Source organism: Diuraphis noxia, unplaced genomic scaffold (assembly GCF_037042655.1).
Source record: "Diuraphis noxia isolate RWA-SAM2 unplaced genomic scaffold, SU_Dnox_SAM2 contig0002, whole genome shotgun sequence".
NCBI lineage: Eukaryota > Metazoa > Arthropoda > Insecta > Hemiptera > Aphididae > Diuraphis > Diuraphis noxia.
The window spans coordinates 23,930,841-23,947,408 of NW_028301712.1; the positions used below are offsets into that span (position 1 = coordinate 23,930,841).

General features: G+C 28.2%; 1 protein-coding gene across 2 annotated transcripts; it reads left to right on the forward strand.

Moving 5' to 3' along the window:
• Positions 1 to 3,716: 3,716 nt before the first annotated feature.
• PIG-C (phosphatidylinositol glycan anchor biosynthesis class C) lies at positions 3,717 to 11,915 on the forward strand. Of its 2 annotated transcripts, XM_015512372.2 has the most exons (3): positions 3,717 to 3,858; positions 3,919 to 4,171; positions 7,697 to 11,915. In XM_015512372.2, the coding sequence occupies exons 2-3, from the start codon at positions 4,093 to 4,095 to the stop codon at positions 8,599 to 8,601; spliced, it is 984 nt and encodes a 327-aa protein (XP_015367858.1). In that variant the 5' UTR covers positions 3,717 to 3,858; positions 3,919 to 4,092; the 3' UTR covers positions 8,602 to 11,915. The 2 variants fall into 2 exon arrangements, with proteins under 2 accessions (XP_015367858.1, XP_089074938.1); XM_089218812.1 differs by having other exon boundaries at positions 3,803 to 4,171.
• Positions 11,916 to 16,568: the final 4,653 nt, after the last annotated feature.

Consider the following 16,568-nt stretch of genomic DNA (forward strand, 5'->3'; position numbering starts at 1 on the left):
ATTATTAATTTATTAATTTTATTATCATTATCACAGTCAAACCGACAACATGCAAAACATATGTCTAGCGGGTGAAATGATAACTGATAACCGGTCGGAGATAGCCCTGATGATATCTCTTATCTAGTATTCTACCACAGAATTTAATTTGATTCTACCACGAACTACATACGCCCTTCACAACCTTTTCTTCATCAATGCCCGTTTAAAAACCTCTCTTGGAACTCTGTCGTAGACCTTCTCTAGATCAATAAAAATCATACGTAATTTCCTTTTTTTTCTCTCTATACTTTTCCTCACTTGTTTTACAGAAAATATCGGCTCCATTGTCGACTTGCCGGGCATAAAACCAAACTGATGTTTTGAAACAGATGCCTCATCTCTTATTCTTAAATCAATTACTTTTTCCCAAATCTTCATATTATATAGTATGACTCATAAGTTTTATTCTTCTATAGTTTCCACATTCCTAAATACCTTTTTTTCCTTTGAAAATTGGTATCACATAACTCTTTCTCCATGCGTCTGAGAATTTTCTTCCGACTAATAACCTGTTGAAGAACCTCGTCAACCTATTTACTCCTAATCTACCTATAGCACTTTTCAAGCTTCTTCTAGTATTCCATCTAGACCAGCGCTTCTCAACCTGTGGTACGCGGAAAGCTCGTAGGTGGTACGTGAAGAAAATCTACCTTTATAAAAAATTAATTTATTAACGAAATTCTATACATAACACATAAACGTATACATTATTAATAAGCGAAAAAATTGTCAGGTGGTACGTAAAAATTTTCAAATTGTGTAGGTGGTACGTGACTATAAAAAGGTTGAGAACCGCTGCTCTACGGTAATACCTAAGACCCGTATCGACTCAGCTGCAGTCCGGGAAACAATTAAAACAGCGGATATCAGAATCAAGAAAAGGGCCCTTTTCAGGGCCATCGCCTTATTTTGACACAAAACTTAGAAAAGTTGTTCGTTCCGAGCCAGGTTTGCCGTCGGGATACCGCTTTACCCTAACCTAACCTACTGACGACGGCCATTTGGTAAATACTCGACGAAACCCAAGCACCTCTGATTGTGTCGACTCACTTATTTTAAGTCCGATCGACACAAATCGACGCTTTACTCAGCACATGTATTGTAAATAAATAAATACATTTATTATTATTAAGATTATAATGTATAAAAATGAAACAATGAATTTATTCTTAAATTTTGTTTATATTTTAAATTTTAATTGTCTTTTATTACCTAGGTACCTAAAAATATTAAAATTATATGTTGAGCTCATACTGTACAATATCCTACACAAACAACTGGGTTCTTTGATGTTTAAAATAACAATGGGAAACTTTTTTTTCGCTCCAAGTTAAATATTGACAAAAAAAAAATGTGTTTTCAATGAAAAAAAAAAAATAACAACGTATTATTTAAGATTTACCTTTTTAAAAGTAACTTGAAGCTGATATACGTATAAAAAAATACAATAGGCACCTATGTATAATAAAACATGTGTGTAGTATGCTTAAATACTTAGATAGGTACTTTATTATTTATATAAATATTAAATATATTTAATGTAAGACAATACTTTTGAAACTAAACCCAGTCTCCTATGATAATTTGCCATCAAGAATTAAGATAAACTGAGTTAAATCTCATATTAGGCAAAGTATGGCACTTCTACAATACACAGTGCTCCCTACTTTTTCCAAACATTTGTATGGAAACTATGTGATGAAAAAAACAAATAGGGGAGACCGAGATATAATGAAATATGAGATGCACTTATACATCGTTTATATTACACCTAGTTTCTGTTAATTTGAATAGGTAGTTTAATTTGACGAAGAAAAATGTTTAACCAGCATTATTGTACGATGTCTTACAAGTGGTACCTACGACATACCCATGGTTTAAGATGGATAGATTTTCTTAGGTTTCCATCACGGTGGATTGTATTTAATCATAAGATTCGTCTTAAAACGTTGTAGAACCGCAATGGCAGCTTGATAGTGAATATTATCAATGTTCATAGTTTTAGAATATCAATAATTCACAATCAATTCTAAAAAAAAAAAAAATTATTTATGAATTATTATCTATGTAGACCTTTTACTGATAACGTTTTCCACCACATCGCACAATAAATTATTATAATAATTAAAAATTGCACCAGCCACCAATAAGGTGGAGCTGGTACAGTTCACTGATAATCGTCCCAACACGGGCTGGTGCAAATGTAGATGAAACATAAAATCTATACTTATTACTAGGGTTAGGATGTTTATGACCTTAAAAACACTAAAAAATGAACGCAAATATGCACAATAAATATCAAAATATGCCTTTAAAAAAAATTAAACATGTAATTTTAAAATTTTATTTCAAATCTAAAATGTATTTTAAATTAATTTACAACCTTTTTTATAACTTTAAACTTAAATACAAATATATAAAAATATGATATTTTGAAATTAAAAACATAGGTACTTACAGTAAATTAATATTTAATTAAGTAAGTAATAAAGATAAGTTAATTATATACTACGGGTTTCATATTTTCTCATTTTCGTTAAATGTGAAACCGACTGTGCCTACCCTACCTATGGGTTTGTATTGAGGTTCATATTGTATTTAAGTTATTTTTTTGGCGAAATATGCATCTATTCACAATTTTTTTCAAAATATGCATTTATTCATAAAAATTCCCTAAATATGCAAAAATATGCAAAATAAAATTGAATGTATTTGATTCTATGTCGCATAAAACGAATTTATAACTTGCCTAACTTGGTCTTTAATGTGCAGGACTAGAAGAAAAAATATGCTAAAGTCATAAACATCCTAACCCTACTTATTACTCATGGACATTTTTCTAGGGCGGAGTGCAAAATTAATTTTAAAAGTAAATGAAATTTTTTTTATACATTTTATTCATAGTAAATTATTACGTTTCGCCATTATTAGAATTATGAATTAAAACATTACCTACAATTAGGTAGGTATTATTATTACAATTAAAACATTAAAAAACATTATTATAGCAGAATTTTACCAATTGCTGTGGAAATAACATTATTCCAGTGCCCCATCTTGGCCCCCCCTAGGGATGCCCATGTTATTACTGATAATATATAAAGATAATAAAATATTTAATGGGTATTGTCCATCAAGATAGATAAACAATACTAAATACTAATACACAGACTTCTATAATAAGTATAGATGTCTGTGTACTAAAATTGTTTATCTATCTCGATGGTATTGTCATAGAAAAATATGGTATTGTAGTACTTATCATGATAAAAAATATCATGGGTGCATAAAACTGGCGTAGTGCATTTAGTTGAAACATAAACAACTAACCTTGCAGATGGAACATAATGATATGCTGCATTATGCACTGGTGCAGTCAGTGCAGTGTGGTAGAAAACGCCATGAGTATAATATGGTCATTCCGCGGTAGTAATTGATAATAATGATAAGCGACATAATGACGTCATGGACCGCGAATATAAAATACATAATATAAATTATTATACGTCCGTCACAGACTGCTAAAAAATTGTTCAGCCATTCTTATAATATCATAATATTTTTATATGTTAATTTGTGTCATGAATAAATGATTTATATTTTGTATATTTTCTTGTATGCATGGTGCACCGTCGTTAAACGTTATCACTAAATCACTTATTATCAGTCGAGACCTTCAAACGTCGTCACGTCGATGATAAAATATAATTATAATATTGTAATACACTGGATCAAATTAGTGGAGTTACTATGAAAACACTGAAAACAGTCAAATTGCAGACGACAACTTACTTACGATGAATTATGAATAATAATGTTATTATGATTATACAATGCATATCATTATGATTTGTTATGATTATATTGTGATTTCAGAGGCGTGTGCGTTTTGCTAGTAAACAAAATATTACATAATATTATGTTCGACTCGTCTTTGGGTGAACCATCATTTGCAATTGGTTTGTGTTTCCGTTCAGCATATTTATCAGTTGATGACGGCTCAACCGCCGCCGTCGTTCACGTCGCCGAGACCGTTGAATCGCGACACGCATGTTCCTGTTCAACTGCCGTCTCTTGATGTCATGTATGACTGATGTCACCAAATCGACGTACCTGTCATCTAACAAAAGTAAGAGTAACTGGTATCGAGAACTAGAAATTTATAGTATTACTATATATTACTGTTTAGTGTATAGTAATCAGTACCTAATATAATATTCAGTACCTATTATTTAATAATATTATAATATTTTACTCGTGTAGTCGTGTGTTGTCACAGTATCATGCTTTCTGTGCATGCGCTGCAGTGGTCTAAATTTTTTAAATAAAGTTAGTTATATTTTTCGTATAAAATAAAAGTATTACTAAGTACCTAAAGAATTTTATGATTTACAATTTAAACCGTTTAATCCTTTAAAAATATTAATTTTTTCACACCAGCTTATTAAACAATGCTTTGTTTAGAAACATATTTTACTTTTATTTAAAGATTTTTCCACCAATAATTTAAAGAGTAGTTATTCTTTGTTTTGATCAATTCTTTATATTGATAAAACTCATTTTATCTTCGAGTAGGTACCTTTACTAATATTATATAGTTGTTGTTACCAAAAATATTTGTATTCATTATTGTAACATAATGTTATCTGTATAATTTCTAAATTCAACATAAATATTAATAAACTATCTATAAATATTATACTTCAAAATATTTTAGTACATGACATTTTGAAGTATGTATAATGTATCACTCTTTTATTACATTTTAGATCACAGTTCTTTGCATTGAGTGGTTTTATCGGTGTGCCTAGAGGTACCTGATGTTATAATAACATATCTAATTGTTACCTATATGTTACTACTATATTGTTGTAAAGCCATTTTTTTTTTTTTTTTGAAAGTACAATTCTCAAAAACTATCTATAAATAATATGTTATTATTTTGGTTTGACGTGATTTAATGCATTTACTAGTTAAAGTTTTAAATTTTTCAACATTTTGTTAGGCAGACGTCAAATGCCAAAAGATAATGGTAATAGCTTTAATTTCGGTTTTAATATATTATGTATAGATTATGATATTTTATAGTTTTCTTTAAAAAATCCATCAATTATTATTATATTGGTTCTTAATTTTAACTAAATTTATTAAGTTAAGATTAAAAATAGAAAATATACTTGAATGTTAAAAAGAATAGAAAAAGTTGACATATGCATAGATAAAGCAATAAAATATACCCAAACTGTATTGGTTCATTGTTGCGATAAAATACTATCCTCTTTCTGTAAACTGTATGTATTCCTATTATTTACTGTGTAGAAACCACCTGGGGTGTAGCTATACCTATTGTTATAAAGTTAGATATACCATAAAGAGTATCATTTTTTCTGAATGAAAAATATTTCTTTTAGGTACCTAGGTCTATGTATAACCAAAATAAATTATTTTTATTTATTTGACAAATTATATTTTTTACTAATACTTGAATTGAATAATTAAAAAAAAAAAATTCATTTAGAGTACAATTGTTGATGTCTCAATTTTTGTGAAATATTTTATTTATAAATGATTTCAATATTGGGCTATAACTTAGGTATCCTACGACTTACGACTTACATTAAATAGAAAACATATACTGTTGTTCAATTAAGTTAATTTAACTATATGAATCATTAAACTACTTTTAAGTATCTATTTGTCCACTTGACCCAGTTAAACTTTTTCTAGGACACTGAGTAATAATGATTTTGTTAAATTAATATTTTAAAATTAAAAGACATTTTTTATTTGATTTAAAATTTAACTGTTTGTGTTATATGTTATTTGTGTATGAAATGTTAGTTCTTTTGAATATTTTTCTGAATACATGGTGATTCACCGAGAATGATCACCCCTCTTTACTCTTTTTATTTTTAATTATGGAGTTATTCAAATTCTGATTTTTAGAAATTTTAAATATACATGTAGAGCATATTTTTGTATACCTGGGATTTTTCATACTACTTAAAGAAAGTTCTTTGTTGAAGCAAATTTTTGTTTTTCTATTGAGAACTTCCCTTTTTTTCTGTAAATAATAGCAGATAATTATTCTAAACATTTTGATATATCTAAAACAAAATTCAAACGAGGGGTTCCTGAAATGTTGTATATTAATTAAGTGGTTAGGTTAGTGGTCCATGATTATAGCCTGGGACTCGGCCATCTCCATATAGTAAAAATTGATGCTGAATTTTTTCTTAAGTATTGCTATTTTAGTTACTTTATAACATTTTTAAAATGACAATTGCTTTGTATTGCCACCTTCATATTTAAATCGAATAATAACCAGCCACTTATTAATAATTTTCTTTTCCAGTTTATTGATTCACTTATCAAACTTTGTTTAGAACTAAAATCATAAACAATGTACTTTTTATTCAAGTTTTAATCCAATTAGTTTCTTAGTTGTGTAATGTATGTCATTCTATTGTAGTATTTTCAACCATTTTGTCAATTAGAATTATTTTTGTTGCAAACTTAGTAAGTCTAGAGTCTAGACGTATCTGGTTATTTTAATAATTTTATTAATATTACATACTAATTTTACAAATCAAGATAACTATATTGCCGTCTTAAGCAAATACACCGTAAGTCCCAAAAAACATAAAAACATATCAATAATTGTAAAATTTGGCTTGTCTAGATGAACATACATTATTGCTATATGTCTGAAATATTACTCCAAAAATATAATATAAGCAATAAACAAATAACTTAAATGCTCTAAATCATACTTTTTAGTATTTACTACATTTTTCTCAAAATCATTTCATAGTGACTTACAGCGTTTTTGTTTACGACAGCAGTATATGTCTTAGGTATTTATTAGTGCTGAGCATTATTTCGATTAATCTGGATTACGGATTATAATTATTTATTCCAAATTTCAGATCAATCCGTTTTATCAAGATTCACGGATGCAATCCTTTGATTCAGATTTTGGTTCTAATCCGGTTCCATTGTTTTTGAGATAATTAGCTATTTTTTAATTTTTTAATAAAATTCATATTTTGTGATTAGTTAAAGAATCATAGTTAAATATTTAAAAAAATAATTATTGTTTTTAAAATGATTAATAATTCAAATTTATATCATAATCCCGATTGGGTATTTTAATCCGTATTAAACGGATTGTAACTCTTGTTTCAATCCAGATCGGTAATTCGTATATGGAAATTGATTTGGATTTGGTGCTCAGCACTTATTTACCAGTGTATCTATCATAATTTTTGACTTTTTGTGTTGTAAGGTGTATCTAATATTGTAATCTGACTTTATGTACCATAATTTGGGAAATAATCATTTGATTTTGGTTTTAGGTACATTAACATTTCTAGCTTAACAATCTGCTCATCAATTTGCAGAAAAAGGAGGGGGGTTCCATTTGAAAAATAAAAGTTTAAAATTACCACAGATCCCACTCTAAGTGGTACAAAAAATTCCAAGTATACGGAAATATGCTATTCATGAACATTTCAAATTTCCAAAAAAAAAGAATCTGAATAACTTCATTATAGAAAGAAAAAAGGGGGCTGAACATCCTTTATGAATCACCCGTGGCCTGTGTATAATATTATATAATTGACTTATTAATATTAAAATTGTTTTATTTTAGATAATGGTATTGTCAAGTCATCCCAGTATTTCACTAATGTAAAGTATCAAAATGGAGCTGTTCATAATGGTCACCTAAAACCATGGAAAAAGAATCTTTACTCTAATGAAGGTTATCCAGATAATTATACTGATAAGTCTTTCCTAGAAGAATTGAGAAAAAACCTCCATGTACGAAAACTTACACTTCTAGAAGCAATATTGGGAGCTGGTTTAATTACACAAAGATTATGCATAGTGGTAATTTTTGCATTATCTTTTTATGCTCTGAATTGCAATTTAATTTCTCCACTATTATTGCTAATTTCTAGTACAAGTTTTAGTTTTATCGTTTACCTCTTTCTTTATGAAAATTCCAAGGCAATTCCATTATGGCTGATGAAGTCAGCATGTGCATTTGTCGTATCTGGTTATATTTTATCACCCGTATTAAAAACATTGACTGAAACTATAAGCACCGACACCATTTATGCCACAACTACAATAATGATGTGTGTACATCTTGTGTTTTTTGACTATGGGGTTTCTGCAGTTATTGTGTCAACATCACTGTCATTAAATGCTGCCTTATTTGGTTCAATTTGTTTGTGCTCAAGACTACAAACAGCTTTTCATGTTTTTGTATTTATAACAATAGCAGTACAGTGTTTTGCTGTATCACCAATACTTTTATCGCCCATCAAATCTTCCATTACCATCTTATTGTCGTTTGTAACTGTTACCTTTGTGTTATGTATGAGGGTGTCATCATTAATGAGTGGACTATTTATACTTACCGTCTTGTTTATTAATTTGATGTGTCCATACTATTTTGTCAAATGGCATTCATTCAAAGACAACATTTATGGACCATGGGATGAAGCTATTGTGCAAGATATTAAAATAAAAGATTTTCACGTTGACTGAAAAGTAATGAGGGTTCTCTAATTAAATACTGTCTAAGAATGTGTGATATCAACAACCAGTAACTGTTATCTTGGTTTTCCATAAAGTTACCATTCTTCTATTATGTATTAAGTTAAAGTAATTTATTATCAATTGAAACTAAATTGTGTTGGTTAATTCTTTAATGGCACTACATTCGTTGTTTTTCATAATAAATTAAATTAAAAGCATTGCATGTTAAAATTCATTTTTTTAAAGTTTGTTATTCTCTTTTCTTTGTAAAATGTGATGAACATTTTGATTTTAATTATTATATAAATATGAGATCATCTATGTGTTATGCTAATCAAATTTTATTATTTTTTCACTGTATTGTTAAGATTTATCGCCCCAGTGTATAATTCTAATGTTATTAAATACTTAATTATTAATTATTATGCTGTTTGTTCTTTTTACATATTTTATCATCATATGTATTTCATAGTAATGCCAACTCTATAGTATATTTTAATCAGGGGCATGCCTACGCATTTTTCTGGGGGAAAGAGGTTTAATTTTTTTTCTAGAACATATTTCAAATGTATTTATTCCATTAGCTAATACTTTTTTCTAAATCCATTAAAATTTTGTGGTTTGAACACCCCTATCTTCCTTAGGCACACCTCCGAGTTTCATAATAATAAATTATGAATGATGACTCAATTGTTTTTTGTCATAATATACTCATATTCCTAAAATCTGTTAGCCATGTCACAACTTTTTAATGAAGATTGAATTTGTAATGATTACTATTAGACATTTAAAAAACTTTAATTTTACTTTAAGTTAATTTTGTGTGGTAAAAGGTAAAACTACTTCTTTATTCAAAATTATAGTAGGCACTACAATTTAGTACATTATTCACGGGACTCAGAGTCATGTGTGAGAGTGTGAAAATGTGACATAAGTTTGGAGTCTTTCTTTAAATTTTAGATAAATCGTGATTTTTATAAATTTACTTATACAGATATTTCCTATATATTTACACAAATCAGATTAAAATGTATCAGTATTCATTACCTTCGAGGTTTCATAAAACAATTCATTACACTTTGTTTGGTTATTGTTCCATGCATTGTATTATAAGACACACACATGATCATTATAATTTTCAGAAGTTTTAATATACATAATATATTATGTTCTATTAAAATATTTACTTTTTAGTTAGAAAAAATCACTTTTCCATTTTCTAATAGTAATGCAATTAAAACATAATGTTGTTACTATTTCATACATTTTATGATTAGGGATGGCAAAACTAATTGATTGATTGCTGTATGCTAATTATTTTTTTAAGAACACAAGTAAAAACATTATTTGAGTTTATTTGGTTTGATTATAATTGCATGTTTTTTTATTTTCATTATAAATATTATTATAACAATAATTCTTAAGAACATATTCTAAGTACAAATACTTCATAACATTTAAATTGATTTGTATAGTATAATATAGGTGTGTCTTACTAAGATAACTACTAAACTATGTGAATAAAGTTTTTAAAAAAAACAATTATTTTCAAATGTTCTATGTAGATGTAATTGTGTTAAAACAAAATATGTAATGTAGGTAATTTTTAAGTATACTGGATACTAATGGCGGCAATAACTGTCATTGGTTTCTTGACCATCTGTGATGTAAAAGGTACCTATATATGTTAAGTTACATGTTTTTTTATCTCAAATGATCTCTACAAAAATGTTGCTCATTTGATCCACAGAAATGTAGGAAAAAACAATATATTCTACAGTAATACATATAGTACATGATAATATAAACATTATTTAAAATACTTTTCTCATTTAACTTGCTTTCAGTGAGATTTTTGAGCATTAGGTATATAGATAAGTTTGCAGGTCACTCATAATTCTAAATTTTGTATTTCACATGGTAAAGGTTTAAAATTTCAAAAAAATATAAATACTAATTCATTCTAAATCTGACACTGGTTGCCTACTGTTATGATAATTCACAGCAACAGTATTGTATTACATTTAAAATAAACAGGCACTCCCCATATCTAATCGCTTCACCCATGCCATTATCTAAATAGGTACATATAATTGGATTGTTTTGGTGGAAGGGTGGATCCAGGAGAATCACTGGTGGCAAGTTCTCCCCATTAAAAATATATATTTTAATTATAGTATTATTTTTCCATTAACTAATAAATATCAGCATCGTAAAGATGTTTTTAATTTAAGTGCTCTCTAATTATACAAATTCTGGATCTACCCTTGGGGGGTTGGCGGTAAGTCGTGACCTAATACCACGGCCCACGCTTAATATGCCTTATTTATTTTATATTTCAATAACAATGATTTGTTATTTCCATATGATTTGCTAATCGTATAAAATAATTCAGATTGTCCAATGCGTATATACACATATCACTGCCAGTGTGTAAAGTAGGTAGTTATAATGAAATAGGTATAATATAAGAATAGGTATTTACTATTTAGAATAATTATAGTTGCTTAACCATATTCACTATTGTTTTACACACATATATATATTTATATACGTGCATGTAATTATTCCTAATTATGTATTAAATTTTTTTTTTATTTCATGTCGTTGATTCAGATGTTTGTTATCTATTTAGTATTTATATATTTTCGTTCTAGCTAAATAATTATATTTATATTTATCACCTATAATACATTATGTTATGCAGTATTGCAGTGTACCTACACGTCCTACACATACACTATACACGCCAATCAAAATTATTCACGATCATTGAATAATAATGTACATTATTGTAAATCTTAGTACGCATTATGTATTTATGTGTTATGATTAATGTTTATGTATAATATGTTATAGTCATTAATTATTGCGTGTGTATAAAATTTTGTATTATTTTTTATCTATAACGATCGTCACGTGATATTAAGTAAGACACATGCTTGTATTAATAATAATGATGATATAGGTATACTTACCTATCATGTCTGCACGTTCATAACTTCATACAAACATTTGTGTATACGCTCTTTAGTGTTGTGTATTCGTGTTTGACCAAACTCCCAACCATTTATCCGTCATATAAAATAGTATAGCAGTATTATGATGGGATTAAACATTATAATACGACTAACGAATAACTATAAGTTTTCCTATATAATTTAACATTCTATTGACAATGATATTATATTTGTAACTGAAAATTCAGTCTTTTATTTTGTAGCCAAAGAATTTATATAAAATGTTTGTTAAATGTATGATTATTAATCGCCTATTATTTTATTTATAAATTGTTGCAAAATAAATATTTAAATTCAATATTATGTGACGTTTTAATTATTTTTGCTTAGGTACTTTATTACATAATTTGTGCGTGTTGTAGGTATTAATGATTTACAAAACAGTAACTAGGTAGTGTTGTTTTTTTTTCTGAAAGTAAAGTTTTTAATCAAAATGTAGCCAAGTTCCAAACACTCAGTGGTTCATATAAATTGTCAAACCGAGGTATAAATCCAATAAAATAATAATATTTAATAATTTATCACGTTTTTCAATTAATGATTGGTTAGAGTCTGTGCACTCGAGAAAATCGTTGACAAAAATGTTGAGAAGATGCTACATGTTGTGTTGTCTCCGTCTTACAGTTGATCTATAAAACACCAAAAAATATTTAACGCGCGAGATATAACCACTTAGGTCTTAGGCTATAGTGAATAGTGATACTTAAGACTCCAATCTTACATACCTATTGTATTTATGATATAAATAATAAATAATGTAAGTAAGCATTTGTTTGTAGTTGAGAAAATTATCTGTAAAGTGTGATTTTGATTTTTTTAAATCACTTATATAAAAATAAAATGTTATTATTGTTTCCAAATCAATTATTTTTGTGATTTTTTAACTCTGATAACTTGTATAAGCTCCGATATCGAAAAAATAAAAATTATATTTCACAGTTAAAGTTCTCCTTTTTATGTGGTAGACATACATTACATTAAAAAACTACCACAATATCTGAATGATTATATTTCGTTTTAGAGATACACACTCAAATTAATTGACTTATTTACTATAGTTACTACCTATATATACTTAAACATATTTTTTTAAATCTCAAAAACATTGCATTTTTTTATTATTGTTATTAAACTTTTTAGTAAACATACCGTCCGAATCGTAGAACTGTGTGAATAGGTTCATGATACATATGTTAAGGTACGTGACCGCATTGCAATGAATGTTGAAAGTCACCGGTGTATGTTGACTTTTACTGTTCATTTTGATTCAAATGTTATCAATTGTTTCAAATATCTCACAATGTAAACATTTACCAGTGTTTTTTTTTTTTTTTTTTATTTATCAAAGTATATCGACAACTAGGCCATTAGTAGAATAATTTTTTTTTTGTTACATTTTTAGTATTTTAAGTATACATTTTCTACTTTTCTAGATTAAATTAAATTGTACAATTCTGTACTTTTTAAGAATAAAATTAAGTTTTTTACATCCTTTGGGTTGGGTCCAAGTGCTTGACAGATTTGTTCGGATATGTGAAATTGATTTCGATACTGGTTGTATTTTTGACATTCGGTGTTAATGTGGTTGACGGTTAAAAGTACGCTGCATGACTCACATAGTGGAGGATCGTCTTTACTCATCAAATAGCTGTGTGTTAAGTGTGTGTGACCAATTCGGAGGCGGTTTATTATGATTTCATCTTTTCTATTGAGTTCAGGATTTTTCCATGGGCTTATATTATTTTTTATTTTGTTGAGTTTGGTGTTGAGTTTTCGCCAGTGAGAGAGCCATTTATTATTTGAGTGTAGGTTTATTTCGTTCTTTGCATCTGCAGATGTGATGGAATTTATGGTTGGAGTTGATGTATAGACGATTGCATTATAAGCTTCTTGGTCAGCCATTGCATTTCCGGGAATGCCTATGTGCCCCGGGATCCATACAAAATGAATATGTTTATTTTTTTTCCTGCAAGAAAAGTTTCCTCTTGGATGAGCTTTGTGATATCTGGTTGCTATTACCAGTGTTTGTTGATATGTGCGATAATTATTTATTAAATGTTGACATGACTGACAATATATATAATCGAATAGATAGCCAGATAGGTAAGAATTTCATTAATAAATATAGTTTAACAAAGTAATTTTTTAATATATAGTTTAGGTGGTATATATTTTTTTGAGTTTTATTTATCACAACAAAGCTATCGTGGTATTTACTGTTACAGAGTATTCCCTCATTCGTTGCAATTAAATTTTTTTGTATAGCAATTTTTTTTACAATTGCATCGTTTATTATAACGTTGACCACCACTTTTGGAAGCAGCTGTCGATACCTTTCTCAAAGACATTGTCTTATCGGATAAAACGTCGTTTAATGATATCAATTTTTCTTTGCACGCTGCGTCACTGCAAATTTATTTCGAGTGTACCTACAGCTGACTGATGATCCAATATTTTGTTCCTAATTTGTAGAAGTCATTATCAACGTCCATTACAACTGCCAAGATATTTTGGTAATCCATACGTCTTCGATCGATATCCGGGACTTGCACTCGAACAGTATCACTCACTTGAGCAGACGGACATTTTTGGTTCAACGATCGCAGCATTAATACACTTGCTTGTTTTGAAGTTAATTTAGTTTCAATAATCTATTCTTAATTGTATTATGCTTCCTTTCATTTATATCTTTGAGATACAAAATATTTGTCTAAATTATTTCTGTAATAGCTATTATTATTTTGAATTAATTAATAATTTATTTTGGTTTTTGTCGTCATTTTTATCACCGAGCTCATTTCATCATTATTTGCTTGATTGTCAAGGTTATCATCACTTTTACCGTTAGACTCTTCCTATACTTTAGTCTCATCACTTCCTTTATTTTTTGGATCAGTTTGAGGGGCTGTTAAAAAAAAGTTGTTTTCTTAACTGAATAATAAAATGCATATTATTATTACAGTAGCGGCTAGTCGTAATTTTATATGGTTGTGCTATAAACTATATATACATTTATCGATCGCACCTTATCACGAGCCGCCACTGCTTATTAATATTTTTATTTTATATTTTTTAATTTATACTTAATTATAGACTGAAGTATTTGTTCTAACTCCTCTTCTGTTGCTAAATTTTCTATTTGTTTTCGCGAAACAGAAGATGTCAAACGACCTTTTTGTGCTTTAGTGCCAAACATATGGTATGGTAAAATTACTAACGTCCAAACGTCTCCAATGAATATTGTGACTGGGCTATAACGTCTTCATTTTACAAAATAATACAATAATACTTTTTACATACAACATACATCGTATTTCAAGCGTGGTCAACATTTTCCAAGCACCGATTGTAAATTGTAAATGTCAACAATCACCGGTGATTGTCAACATTCGCTTACTGTGGTTATACACTTTAATAACATACATATCCAATCATTTCTACAAATTACCTAATCGAGTGTAGGTTAGGTTATGTTGCTAAAAATCCCGGATGGGTGACCATCCGGGAACAAGCAACTGTGGCTGGTACGTATGCTCAGTGCGTTTCCGCAGATTGAGTGTACGATCGCGCCTCACCATATAATATATTATTGTTAATATTTGTTTCCTTTTGATCTTTGAGTCAATACCGGCTTACCTCTGAACATTATGAATTTAGGTTCACCCTTTCGTGTGATGGGTATAAATAAGCAATAGCTTAAAATCAACTTAATTATTCTGAAAATGTCATTGTGTAGGTATATTAAATATAATTATTTAAAGCTCCCTCTCACAATATTCGTAATCACATTCCTTTTTATATTGCCAATCATTCTACTTCCTTCAGCCACAACCACTCCATGCACAGAATTCTTCGGTCTGCCAATTTAGTTTGATCTTCGCCTCATTTTGATATTACTTTACCTATAGTTATATATTTTAACACTTATTACTATTAACTATAGTCATAAAATATTATTGTTATCATATTATATTATATTTATATTTAACTCTTTGTAACATCGGATCCGATTGGCGTATATACATAAAATAAATAAATAATGATATAAACCTACGTAAAAATTGCCAGTTCCAGCAAATAATATAATACCTACAATTCTGTCAAAATTGTTATTTCAAAGTCATGATCACGTGGTGCAAATAATAATTATCCGTGTATATTTTTTAAATTCAGTAAGAAGAACAACTTAAATTGTGTATTACATTTCCACGCTTTTAGACCGAGCCTAAAAATTATTATTAACAGAAAAAAAACCTCTAAATACCCCATAATATCTATGAAAATCTTATGTCGAGTCTAAATATTAAAAAAAATTAATTGGGCATAGAAAATGTTAATTTAAGTAAAATTGAGATGTTTCAAGTTTCTATAATTATATCCATATTATCTTTTTTTAAAGTATAACGATTATTATATGAAACTGAAACTAAATTTAAACCTAACGTCCCTAACCTGTATATTTCTCTAATTGCGATACTACAATGGTTACAATAGCCTTGCTTAAAATCGGATTTTGATAATTAACATTTAGCCTATAACTTACCTATGTATATATATATAAGGATCCTTAAAACTAGTTTACTAAGTATATAATATGTTAATACAATTATCCATATTTGTTTGATACAAAGATTGAAATATGTACAATATTTTCATAAGATAATGTTTTTTTATAAATTATAAATTAATATAATAAACAGCAACCTACGACCTACCTATTTGTGATATTATTAAAATCACTACCGTGTTCGCTTAAATGAGCAATTCTCAAATGCGCGTCTATGACGTTATAATGTGTACACGGAACATAGACACACAAATTTATTGTGTAGGTTTTTACCTCTTAAATCTTTTAGATTGAGTTATCTCCCGCTTGTCTATTCATAACTAAAACATAATACAGTGCGAATATTATATAACAGGTACATAAATAATTAATACACGTAATTTATGTTA

What these genes read in the sequence shown, in the direction of transcription:
- PIG-C (XM_015512372.2), top strand. Translation starts at nt 4,093, where the DNA reads ATGTTCCTGTTCAACTGCCGTCTCTTGATGTCATGTATGACTGATGTC. An exon ending in GTACCTGTCATCTAACAAAA is followed by an intron (nt 4,172 to 7,696) that starts GTAAGAGTAACT and finishes GTTTTATTTTAG; the next exon opens with ATAATGGTATTGTCAAGTCA.